This window comes from Eublepharis macularius, chromosome 5 (assembly GCF_028583425.1).
Source record: "Eublepharis macularius isolate TG4126 chromosome 5, MPM_Emac_v1.0, whole genome shotgun sequence".
NCBI lineage: Eukaryota > Metazoa > Chordata > Lepidosauria > Squamata > Eublepharidae > Eublepharis > Eublepharis macularius.
In genome coordinates, this window is record NC_072794.1 from 41,456,022 (window position 1) to 41,469,911 (window position 13,890).

At 38.1% G+C, this 13,890-nt stretch overlaps 1 protein-coding gene across 2 annotated transcripts in view; it reads right to left on the reverse strand.

The window, feature by feature from the left end:
* DENND1B (DENN domain containing 1B) overlaps positions 1-13,890 on the reverse strand; it is a 250,847-nt gene that overhangs the window by 67,482 nt on the left and 169,475 nt on the right. For both annotated transcript variants that reach the window (XM_054980351.1, XM_054980350.1), the window contains 3 exons: positions 11,759-11,859; positions 7,035-7,080; positions 5,813-5,914 (listed from right to left, as the gene is read on the reverse strand). In XM_054980351.1, the coding sequence (XP_054836326.1) occupies positions 5,813-5,914; positions 7,035-7,080; positions 11,759-11,859 (249 nt within the window). The remainder of the gene's footprint in view (positions 1-5,812; positions 5,915-7,034; positions 7,081-11,758; positions 11,860-13,890) is intronic.

A 13,890-nucleotide genomic window follows, 5' to 3' on the forward strand; every position in this document is an offset into this window, starting at 1 on the left:
TGCTACTGGACTCTTTTCTATCTAACCTAAGTATAATGAGACAGTGACAACTGCTTCTACATTCTCTTTGCTAGATTGCACAGTAACATTAGTGATGACTATCTTTACCATGGCAGCTTTGCTCATCTGAACAGGGCCTTCTGTAGATAACTCCCTGCAGCTGGGCAAAATCAACAGCTGCTCATTTTTTCTCTGTGAGCCCCACCTTATAGAATGGCCTGCCTGAAAGCTCTCAGTCTCCTGGCTTTATGTAAACTATACAAAACTGAATTATTCAAGAGAGTTTTCTACCCAGATTATAAGGCTGTGTCATAAGAAATAGCTAAGAGGAATGCTTTGGTAGGGACAGGGACTATATACTATACTACTGGATACTGTATGCTGGTGCAGATATGTGCCACTAGGGAGTTTCCACATTGCTTAACATGCTATGTAAATTAGTGTAATCTGCCTTGGATCTCAGTGAGAACAGCAGACAATAAATAAAATAAAATAAATAAATAAGTCCCCAAATGATTTAAATATGATGAATTTAAATCAATTTGCACATTCTACAGTTGATGGCATTTGTTCCTAAACACACAAGAAAATCTAAAGCTGTTGGCTCTGGGACATGTTTCCATTGGTAATTGTACCACCAGTTCCTTGTTTATTAAGGAGCAAGTATTTCTGCACATCACAGCCCACGTTAAACAAAAGTATACCTTAACTGAGCAAATTTTATGAATTCTGCACAAACAGAAATGATTAAAATCCCCAAAAGCATTTCACTGAAAACAATATGAACATTGTAGCCTGGAAAGAGAATTGAGACTACCTGAAGGGATAGTTGTGCAGTATGGAGCAGGGCTGCTGCCCCAAGAGACTATGATTATCAGCAGTGGCTTTTAACGACTTTGTCCATTAAACTTGCTGTGAGATCTAACCACAGTCACCCACACATCATACCCTCTAGACTAGTGATCCCCAAGGTGATGCCCATGGGCATCAGGGCACCCCGCTGATGTGTTTCTTGCCACCTGCTCGTTTCTTCCATAATGTATTGCATCCCCAAAGCAAACAGCCCCTGGCTTTCCTCCTCATTACTGGAGTAAGAGGTGGGACAGAAGACTCCAGGAGGCATTACCTTTGTGCCTGCAGTCAGCTTCCATCACAGGAGGATGCTTGGATTGGAACCTTGCAACACACTGAAATTGGACCCAGTCCCCATGGCAGCCATTTTTTTGTGGCACCCACTACCTGTGCTCAAAATTTAAATGCCCACAGGTTCAATAACCTTGGGGACTTCTAGTCTAGACTGTATCAGAAATGCAGTAAATGAATCCACAGGCATGGTTAGAACTTAGAAGTCACACAGTATCCCTGTGAAGCTGTGCATGCATGGGCCTGGGTTAGTGTAGATGGCAGACATATTGTAAACCCTAATTGAACCATCTCTGTGGTAGCAGATCTGATAGGTCAATGCGGGAGGCTCCAGCCCTGTCACCTCAGCAGCGGAGAAAGGAGACAGCAGCAGCTCGCATTCCATCTGCCTCCAGCACTATGGCCTCAGCAATGGCATGGGGGGAGGAGGTTCCAAATCCTTCTCCTCTTACCAGCCCACAGCAGTGGTAAAGAGACCATATAAGCACACACAACTGCTCTTGGGTTTTTCTTTTTATAACCCGCCCCCCACAAAGGTTTGGCATTTTTCTGTAAACCTAGGGGGTTCCCAAGTTTGAAGAAAAATCTCCCTTCTCTTAATGTGGCCCCTATCCACAGATTTAAGAATTCACAGATGACCAGAAGATAAATTAATTATAGGCAAATATGCAGATTAGGATGAGGCATAAGACTGCAATTCTCATCCCTCTGATCTCAATGGGAACCTTCATATCATATCCATTTCCACCCTAGTTTCAGATTTTAGACAACAGTGCAATCCTATACAGAGTTAACTCCAGCCTAAAACTAGTATCTCTGAAGTTACACTAGACTACCTATATAGGATTGCACTGTAATTAATGTATAAAACCCCCGAATTATTATATCTCTCCCTCCCCCAGTCAAAAAACAAACAAAAATGCTGTTTCTAATGAATCTGCTACTTATTTAGGGATTTATATCTCTAAAGTGTGAGACAAATCCATAGTGAAATGATGAATTGCAAAACCCAAGTATTCTTGGCAGAAGACAGGAATAGGGCTTTTTCCTCCCTAAAGAGAAACAAAGGATTCCTGAAAAGTCATGCATTGATTTATTTTTCCAATTTTGAATACCTTAGGAGCAGCGGAACTGCTACTGGCATGGTAGTATTACTAACAGTCAATAAATCTAAAATATTATGTGTGAATATTGGAATGAAGCCATTAAGAAGATTACAGCACACAACGCAGCAGAGGGTCCACATGAAAAAAGGACGGGTAATGCAGGACAACTGTGACCGCTGACCTTTGAACAGTCAAGACCACTGGTCAATCTGACAAACTAATCGAGTTCACATGCATAGAAAGTCATCTAGCCTGTAAGTATAATTTAATCGCTTTGGTGGATGATTTAAAAAGGACTGTTAAGTCTCAGGTAATTTATTAAATAGTTGATTAGACACAATGCCAAACAGTAATGTTTTTCAGATTTCATCTGATAACTTTCCTTTAAAATGAAAAGCCATTCATAGTAAATGAGACGTTACCATATTAAATAGAACTATGAAGATAACCATGCAACTGCTTAACAGTTTAACAGTAGAAATGTGATACAGTCTTCTTACTGGTTATAGAAAAGATATTATTTATCACAGATCTCCCAGAGAGCAAAAACAGTTCTAGTCTTTAAGAATATTAAATGTTTTATGGCTTAGGTTTAATTTCTTGAAATTCATTTCTGGGCTGAATTCCCTTTTTAAAGACTCAATTCCTGTCACTTTAGTTTAACTGTAAACAAAAAAGTTCTCTGTCTTTGAGACATTATATTAAAAAAATTATACTTCAGTGTGCTGTGTGTATATACACTGTATTAAAAATATGCAAATATTTGCATCATTATTTAATATTAAAATATTTAATTTACTATTTGTATCTTATTGCAAAAAACTGTAAACATTAATATTAAATTATGAATCCTTATGCTTACTATTTTGTGATACAATGCTGCCCTTTGTCCATTTATAAGCTAAAACCTGTTTAGGGGCTATACAGTAGCTTACTCCCAGCCTGTATTTGTATGTGTTTTTAATTAACAAATTAGCTCCACAAGAAAAGCTGCTTCATGCTCAAGTCAGAAGGAAAAGGATAAGGATTGTCAAGCGTCAAGCATCAAAACAAACTTTGTTTAAGCCAGGAAAAAACTGTATAAATGAGTTATTTTCAAAGTTTTGTTACATATTTTATAGAGAATACTGCATTTTTTCCAAAGGCCCAATGGATCTACTCAGTGAAAATTTGAAATCATAGTTAAATCCTGGTTAAAATGAGTTAAACTGATATTGTCATGAAATTATGTGCCATAATTCTCGAACTGCAGAAACTGCTGGAGTAACAGCATCCAGTTTAACATGAGTAGAACCTAATGCACTCCATTTGAAAAGGAGAACCAGACAAGAAGCCTCCCAAAGAGCCCAAGGTGGACAATCCATCTGGGAGGAGCAGCCCCAATAAGCAGAACAGGTTAACGTGTGCCTGGGGATATAAACTAAGTTCAGGAAAGTCAAATGCTCCTTCATTAAATGGAAGTTGCATCCTCTTTAGAGAAAGTAGAGGTGGTAAGGTTTCCTACATAAATTTACACAACAAAATATTAATGTTATGAATATATCTGCAAGATATATGAAAATGAATTGCATACAAAACATAAAATTCTAGGGATAATATTCATTTTGAGTGTATTTACTTTACCCCATAGTGACATGTTTAAAGTTGCCCATCTGTCCAAATCTAAGGATATATCAGGAATCAACTTGTTAAAATTCAGCTTAATCATATACTTAAGTATAAATATACTACTGCTTGTTATAATTATGGGCCTCTTCACGTATTGTGTGTGAAACATCATTTGGAGAGGTTGCTTCCTCAGTTAAGGAGTTCTCATTCTGGATAAACCTACCTCATATCAAGCCAGCAAATGTAAAAGTCAAGTGAAGAGGTTCTGATTATTTTATCATTGAGCATACATTTACACAATCCTCTCTGCCCAGTTCTGCCCAATCAGCATGCACAAGGAGTGCTGGATTGTGCTCTTAAAGCACAATATAAAATTCGATGCAATGGGAATTACACTGTGTACACAGAGCATTGTCCTACTCTCAGAAGTTAAATCCCTGGGTGCTCAGAACTCAGCACCAGCTTTGTAACTACAGGACTGCAGCTCTAAGGTCTAATTAGTTTATTTTGTTGTTGGTAATTTACATGGCATGTCTTTCTAAACCAAGAAAAGTGGTCATTCATCCTGAATACAAAGCCAAAAGAGATATACTGAACAAGACTCTAACTTGTCCAGCAAAATGCAATAGATTAACAATTATTCTGGCAATACATTTTATTCTGGTAGGCTGGGCTTCATATCAGAAACAGCGAAGTTTAATGCCACAGTTACAGAATTATGAATTTCTGTGACTTTTTCCAGCACATCATAAATGCATAAATTCCGATTTTTATTTGTATTCTGGTTCATCTTAAATGTATGAAAAGTGTATGATAGGAATGTATGGAGCTTTACAACCTTTGCATTTAAATTATAGTACCATGAACGCTTCACTGTCATACTACCTTGAAATGATATATTTGCTTTAATAATACATTAAAATATACTTACTCATTTTAGTAATAGCGCAATTATTTCACCTCAATCTGGACTATTTCTCAATATCTATATATGTAACAGCTGTCTCTATTGCATTCTGTCTAAAACTCATAACACAAAATATGGTAAACGAAGGGGCGTTTTCTTCAGAACTACGTTGCACAACAGCCAGGTAAAATAAATGCTATTTTTTGTATATCTATTTAACATGAAATGTGGAATATGTTCCATTATAAGCAGCAGGAGGAAAAAAATCTCTGTAAGATCAAAGTCCAAGAGGAACTGGCAGTTAATTTATCTTCCTTTACAGACAAAAGACAGTTTTCGTCATTTTCAAAAGGATCCTATGTCTTTTATGATAAACTGGGTTTGCAGTTTAATTTACAAATAGAATTCTAAGTAAGCAGTCTTTGCTCTGCCAAAGCAAATGACAAACAGAGTAGGGGTTTTCGATTCATGCAGTCCTCAGCAGGATAGAAGAGATTAAAATAAAACTGAAATAATTTAGAGAAAACAAATAAATGTTTCAGAAAGTTGAAGGAGATCAAAGTGTGAATTTTTTGACCCCAACTGTACAAGCATTTCTTATTATATTGACCAGTGTCATCAGATCATTAATTAAAAGGAGATGTGCTGGCAGGTGGCAGGGAACTAGAAGCCGATAATTGGCCCCCTTCTTCTTTTTGCCTTCAAAAACTCTTTTTTTTTTTTGCAAGATATGCCACTAGGCAGACAGAAATGCCTACTTTGTAATATAATGATTAAGATGAGATGAAGAGACTCTTGCGTTTAAAGCAGCTATGCCTAATGAATGCAGCTAGCTTTATAATTATGATCTCTTTTTTTCCAATAAGAAGTATGATGCTCCATTCAACATGTCCTCAACTGTCAAAAACAGTTTTTTAAAAAACCCTTAAATATAAGGTCTGCAGCTGGTGACATTTTTTTTTGTTATTCCTTTTATTTCAAGCTAGTAAAAGCAAGCAGAATGTTCATAAGAGGATGAAAACCATCTGATGAAACCTCTCAGGCTTACCACTTCACTTGGTAGGTTGCTCAGGTCACTAAATGGCGTTTCCAATGTGTTTGTGTCAACATTTAGCATCACCACATCTTCCAGTGATTTACTTTTCACTCTCTGGACAAGGAAACAAAATCAATTACAGGCATTTTAAGACGCTGTGTGCTTAATTTAATTTGGTAAAATGCTATAGAGAGTTTGGGACAAAGCAAAGATTAAGTAACATTTTTCATAGAATTTTGCACTGGACTACCATGGCATCTGTGCCTCTGTGGCATGAACGCAGCATTTTACTGGCAAAACAGTATTGCGTGAGGCTTCCACACCTCTTTACTAGCAGGTGAGGCAAAACTGCACTATTTACTCATGCACTGGGTATTGTGTTAGCCTCAGTGGCCATAAACCTTGCCAATACACCAAAGCTGAATCAGTAATGCTCCTAACCTGTCTATAGTGAGAGCAAGGAAGATCATCTATGATGGTATTGCCTGGCCTTTCTGGAGTAATTATTCCTCTTGTCCAATCTATCTCGTCATGTTGGCACCACCTGGGAAAAAGACAAGCTTAGAAAGTTTTCCCAGTGCTATCTTAGGGCACTTTCCTCACTCTCTACTGGTGCAATAGAGGAAACAGCAATCTAGGAGTGGGTACAGCCTACATTTGCCTGTGCTGCTGTACATTTTCTTTCACTCACCAGCTCCTGTCCAAAAACGGAAGCCTTCAGCCTCCCAAATCAATTACAGGCAAATGTGGCAAAAACAAAGGCTCTAGCCTACTTCCTAATTCTTTCTGCTTTTCTCTCCCTCATATTGGAAGTTCAGATGCTGCCAAGTGACCTCCAAAATAGCTCAGTAGAACCTTCTCTCATTCCATTGGATCATGCTAAAGAAGGGGTATAGAAAGAATAGAAGAATGGACGAAAGCATGTTCAGGACAAGTTCTGGGGCCCACCAGAAGTTCCTCTGCTTCCTTCATTTCAACTACTAAAAAAAAAAAAAAGCATCTTATTTTACTTCCGAAAGCAGAGAACACCAAATGAAGTTTGTGGACTGTTGAAGGAGCTTGGAGCTGCCTGCATTCCCAATGCAAAGGTTTCTGCTCCTCATCCTGCTATGCCAGAATTTTCATAGCATGTTCATTTTGAAGCTTTAACACATTCTAAGAGGGGTAGAAGTAACAGGAGAACAAGTCATTTTTAAATATACATAAATAATCAAAGGTAAAGGCACTTACTCACCTCTATTAAACTGAAGTGAACCCCAATCAAATACGGCATTGGTGCACTAAATTTAAAAAAAAGTATATATTAAATCTTCCCCAAGCAAGTTGTTGTTATTTGTTTTCTGCAATGACACTGAAACACACGGTTGTTTTCAATACCTGGTATTTTGTGGTTTGCACTGAATTGCTTGTATAGCATAGTGGTTAAGGACATATGCTAGGATTCCTCTCGACATCCAGAGGTCACCTGGGAATAAAACTGTCCACTATAGAAAGTTGCTGTAAGTATTACTGTGGTAATATATCTGAAGGGTTTCCAACATCCTAAAGAACCATATATACTAATTCCACAGAGGTAGCTGAGATGTAACAAAAATAGACAGGAGTACTTCGGCACCTTAAAAACTAACTTGTTTTTATTCTCACATAAGCTATCCTTTGTTAAGGATGCATATATCTGAAAAAGTAAGCTGGAGCCAACAAAACCTTCTGCTAGGATAAAAACTTGTTACTATTTAAGGTGCTACAAGACTATACTATGGAGGCAATCCATTCTACCAGGGCATCCTTTCTCTGTGTACATGCAGAAATCTCTACCAAACTCTCTTCAGACCTTTGTACAAGCAGTACCATTTTCAGAGGACCAATGAGATCACCCCCAAAATTTATTACTATTATGTTTCCCTTCTTCTATTCCTTGGTACTTGCTCTGGCAGGAATTAGAACCCCAAGCCTTATGTACAATGGAAATACATTGACCTACCTCACAGGGCACTTGTGAGTGACAATATAAGGACACTATATTTTGTGGTACCTTATAGACTAACACAATTTTATTCCATCACAAGTTTTTTTTAACGACTCTACTACTTCTTCAGATGCAATGAGCGGCTCCTCAATATACATTTATGTAGAGCTAACAGGCCTTAGTTAATTTAGCATAACAAATGAACAGCTTCTCTATTTTTCTTGATTTGAAGCATACCAAATTACTTTTCATTCTGTACTTCCTGGGCCTTGGACCCTGCTTTTTTCATACCCCTACAAAAAATGGTTGCCTAGTGAGGAGCAACATTACATTTGAAGAAGCAGGCTTTAGTCCATGAAAGCTTATCAGGGAATAAAACTATGAGTTTCCAAGGTACCACAGAAGATTTCTGACTATTTTTTAAAATAAACTGTAAATTGTAAACAGTATTGGAATCTTTAGTAAGCATTAGGACTTATGGACTGGAATCATACTTTTATAATGAAGTCATTCAGCAGTAAATAAACCCCTACTTCTATTCTGAATAGGAGATAAGGTATTATAAAGAACGTGGCAGACTGCACTGAAACAGCAAAGGCCCTATGGACTATGAAAAATTATTACAAAGTATGTGTGGAGATAAGAATTCTTTGCTACAATAATATTTTTAGATAGGAAAAAGCAGGTGAAAAAAGATTGTGAGCACGTGTAACTCAGATAAATAAAGTAGGGTTAGTAGGATTAGTAGAATTTTAAAACTAGGACATTGTTTCCATACACATCTTCTGTCCATCATATACTTGGTAGAAGTTTAGCCTTGTACTGATAGTCCATCTTATTTAACAAAATAAAATCTAAGCTACAGAATTTCTGCATCTCCACCACCAAATATCTACCAGCATATGGCACAAGGATTCTGGGCAAAGTATATCAGGTCTGATAAATGGCAACCTGCCTGTGCTGAGGACTTGATAATGTTAATGAACTGTTCATCCATCCCCTGTGGGATGCAAAAGCAGCTGGTACCAGAAAGGCTACCCAAAAATGATTCACAAAAGAACCACAATAGACCCTCCACTTAAGGCTTCCTTTCCTCTGTTGGCTGTCCAACACAAGTTCTTCAGCATCTCTGGAGGGGCTTTTTCTCCCCTGTGGGTCTGTTGCTAGGCAAGAATGCCACACACATTCCCTTCTGCATTTATGAATTTTCAATAGCCAGCACAGAAAAACAGAATGGTCCAAGTGAGGGTGGTAGCTCTCCCTCCATATTATTTATATATATTTTTAAGTTCATATCTCATGCGGCTTGCCCTGCATTTTCCCAAACAGGTGCCCATTTTGATGGTATTGATTATCTGTCATCGCAGAGTCTTTTGTACTCAGATGCACATGGCCAGCAAAATACAAGGGTCACAGAAGGGATTCAACAGGGGAAAGACTTGCAACATCAGGGAATGTGTGCTGGGACCAATTTATGTCCCTCATTCATGACATGCATCGTAGGCACAGATGACCTAACACCAGGTTCACCTGAGACACAATGATTCAATATCACGGACCAGCATGGAGCTGTTGGTTAAAGCAGACAGAATCAGATGAAGCTGAACTGCAACAAACCTTTTCCATAACACAGACAAGTTTAGCAGTAAACCTTCCTTACACAACACCACTCCAGCACTCAGTCACTCCTCCTTCCATAGACATGGCAAAAAGCAGAGTATCTAAAGAATCACTTAACTGATCTATAGAAACATGTACATTAGACCTCGTAATCGAATCAAGCTGACTTGGAATGTTGCTTTTGGGATAGTGTGTGCAGAATCTTCTATGAGAACTAGAGTTTATATCACGGTCAGCATTGTTGGATTAAGAGAGGTTTGATAGCTGAGTTGGAATTATGGTCATAAATTGCCCCTGAACAATACCTGCTTAATATACTAGCCTCTAGACAGCTGAGATTGAGCACCACTCTGGAACCCTTTCAGTGATGATCCCCCACTTGGTGGGACTGGCCTCCCAGACAATGTCAAAAAGCACCACTGCTGCTGTTTTCTAGAAGGCTCTGTAAGTTGGAGTTAAAAGCTATTCTTAAAGTTTGTTTTGCTTATATTAAAGACGGGCATTTTCTGTTTTAAATAGCTATTGTTTTTATTAAGTTTGTTAATAATAATAAAGTAGAGTGAATAAAAAAGTGAATATGCATTTTCATTTTAAGGAAGTGTCTAAAAAGGAATCAAGTTGTTTAAGTACCTCCATCTTTTCAGAGAAACTAATACCAGAGACTTCTCGATCAATTACTGCAAACATGGGTTTTGCCAATGGAGAATATGAATCAGAAGACAAACATTGTAACGGAAGCTCTATAAGATTATCTCTATCTGTCTATATGCATGTGTGTGTGCACGCATGCATGCGTGCGCGTATACTTTCTCTTTTGCTAATCGCTTGTGCATGTTATTAGTAAGAGAGGTTTCAAATCTAGAGCACTAGTTCCTAAAATAATTACTTTTAAAATACAGAACATGTTAATTGGAAAATGATTACAGCATTCTCATGAAAAGAAGCTTGTCTATGCTGTAAGGTAGACAGAGGGAAATCTCATATGAAGTCATTTTGCAGCTCTAAATAGAATTGTCTAATCCTGTTAAAGTGCTAATAGAGCTTCAGGAAAACAGATGCTTCATCATGCAATGAAACAAGTTCTCATATATTGCTATCTCAATAAGCCTAGTTAGGCAAAAAATTATCTTGAATGGTCTGCAATAGCCTCTTTCATGTCCGAATATTAAACTACATTATGATGCCCAAATTTAATTTTATACATACAAGAACAGCAGACCACCCAGACAGTGACAACATTTCATAGCCTGTGAAAGGAAAAAATCCAGGCATTTTTGAAATCCTAAATTTTCTCTGTATTTTTCAGACAACACACAGCCTCAAGTGAATGACATTCATCCACGAGGGTCTTCTAGTTTTAGATTAGCAAGAAATAACAACTAGAAACCACGTTAGTGCCTTCCTTGATAAAAATTCATAATGTGATTTTTTTTTAAAAAGTAATATCTGCTCTAATACTTCTTCCAATGTTAGCTTCCCAAATCCAGAGGAAGACAACATTGTTTACCCGAAGGACAGCCAGATTCCAATGCTCATGAGAGTTACATCATAATTAAACGTAAGACCTGCCAAATACAGTTGAAAATTTAATACACAACATTTATAACAACTGTATTTTTATTTTATTTACAACATTTAAATCTAGTCCTTCCAGAAAATGTTGATAGTGACTAACCAGTATATATTAAAATCCAAAATCCAATTCAAAAATAAAATGTTTACTAATCCTCACATTAAAAAGATTGTTCCCTAAAACACAGGATAACCAGCGTGATACAAAAGTTAGAGTGTAATGTTTTGGGACCTGAAAGACCCGAGTTCAAATCCCCACTGAGCCATGAATCACACAGGGTTACCTTGGATCAGTAACTCTCTCCCAGGCTAACCTACCTCACAGAGATGCTCAAAACACAAATGGGGGTGGTGGCAGCAGGAAGAATTCTATTCCTCTCCCTCAGCGACTTGGTGGGAAGGTGGGACAAAAATGGATAAATAGGTAATCTCCCACATCCCTCATATACATAGCTGCTGTGTCTAGACAACTATCAACAGAAGGCCAGTTGAAAAAGAAAAGGCTTGCATATCTTTGTAAAAGTGGAGCCAGGTTTTGTTAGATGGTTCCATGGGGGTGCCACAGAGAATGCCCAACAATAATCAAAAGCAATCACCATACCTATACATACTACTGGAATATGCTAATTTTAAATACATCCCTATGTCTACAAAAGTTTTTAAATTCTATGATGAATATAGAATCTTTTTAGTTTTGCTCTATACCACCAGTACTAGGTTCAGCCTAAAATTTCTGACGCTCCTCAAATTAAACAATGAGAGGTTAGTTTGTTTAAACAGCAAAATATTTTCTGTCTTACCAGCAGTAGTCCAGCAAGTGTGGAGGGAGCACTGGGATGTATATGTGTTGCCAGTACATTGGATAGAGCAGTGCAGCCGACCCATGAATGCAAGCAGTTAACTAAAAGGAAACGCAATTAGAGAATTAACAATGAAGTGTTCTAACCACAATAAAAATTAAATTGAAATAAATCTAGGTTTTTAGCACAAAAGAAAAGGAATTGCAACATAATACATATTTTGTAAACAACCGAGTTAGAGCCAGTTTTTCCACACACCATTCAAAAACCAGCCTGGTAGCTGCAAAAAAATTAGTAACATGAAAGAGTAGAAGCCCAAATGGAGCGCATATGTGTTGGATCCAATCAGCAGTGGAGCTCTACTTGTCGAACCCAAATCCTCACCACCATCCCTTCCCACTACGGCCTACTACATCTGCCAAAATGTTACTCTTGGGATTCAGGGGTTTTTTAGGAACAGCACTGATAGAGATGTGCAGATCTGCAGTGGGAGGGGGAAAGTGGCAAATCATCCTCTTCCTCCGCCAGTGGAAAGGCTTTTCGACCAGAAAACAAGAGTTGAAACCAACTACCTCTGTTTGAAAACAACTACTACACATATTTAGATAAAGCTCTACTAGAAGAGCTTCTGGACTGCACTTCTGAGAAGGGCATTTTAAGAATGTCTATACACAAGGACTGAAATAAATGTTGTATGTGGAGCCTTATTTTCCCATGTGATTCTTTTCCGCTCATTTGTAGATCATGTGGATTTAGTGGGAAACACTGTAGTGTACACTGGAAGAATACTCGGTAAGATAAGTGGGTTTTTTTTTCTGTTTACAAGATTATTGGGCTATCCATGAATTTTTGGTATTCCAGATTGACATGTCTAAGTAAATCTCTCTCTCATTGTTGCTGTATCCTTCTGCTGCTGTAATATTGTGTAAGGCAGAGTATCTCCTTTCCTTTCCAGAGAGAGATAACCTATACAATAAATTTACTGAAGACACCAGCTTCCGTGTTGTTCCTCACAAGCCTAGCATATTTAAAGGAATCCCTTTTCCTTTCATGCCTCCCCTCTTTGTGGTGCCACAAGAAGAAAGGGATGCAGTTCCAAGGCTAGTGATTGGCACCCACAAGGCAGGAGGATTCTAAGGCCTGACTCACACATGCAGGAGAACTGAAGTCGTAAATGAGGAAGCAAAGCCCTGAGTTGGTACAATGGACCACGCCACTTCAGACTAAAAGGGGCAGAGTCCAACTTTGAACATTACTTCAGTTTTTAAACAATCCATGCCAACAGAAAACTAGCAAAGCAGGGAGAAAAGTTCTACTGCTATTTTTTGTCTGCTGTGCTGGTATTCTGTTCCTGGCAGTTTTTAACATAGTGAAATATTCGTGGGGTTTTCCACGATCCTCCACCAGCAGTCTGAAGAGGTGCAGTCTGTTCTACCACCTCAGGCTTCTGCAATTTCATTCCCTTTTATGTGTAAACCAGGCTCCAAAATTCTTGCTACTGCTAACTAGGAAAAGGAAAAAGAAGAGTTGAAGGAGCTTGCAGGAGAAGCAGCTCCCTGTTGAGTGACAGTAGGTTGGAAGGGCAGGACTTCAGTTACTCTGTGAAGCGACAGAGTGATCTGAGAGCTTGGTTTATCACATGGCATCTTCCCATGGGAAAAAACAAACAGGCAGGCACAACCATGTGACAAGTATAAAGCCTGTTTTGGCCTTTATATAAATTCTCTCTGAGATATTCAAGGCACAAAATGCACATATGCTAAATATTTATTCACTGAATACTGTGAAGTGACTATAAGAGATGCCATTGCACCTATGCAGCTCAAATGAAAGAAATAACCAAATAGCACTGTAATGAAATATCTTATTGTCACTTCACAGCATTCAGGTTTTAATCAAGTATGTCTTTTAAAAAAAATAGTTCTACAGTAAGTTTCACTATGTACAGCCAGGAAACATAAGTTTGAGTCACCAATAGTGAACATGCAGCACCATGAAAATTCTGCAACCATACTGCACTATTTATCACAAGGCAATGCAGTGGAAGATGTGGGCGTGGTTCTCTTATCTTCCTTTTCTACTTTTTAAGGACTACTGATAGGCAGGGGTCATTTCGTAGAAAAAGAGCTGGA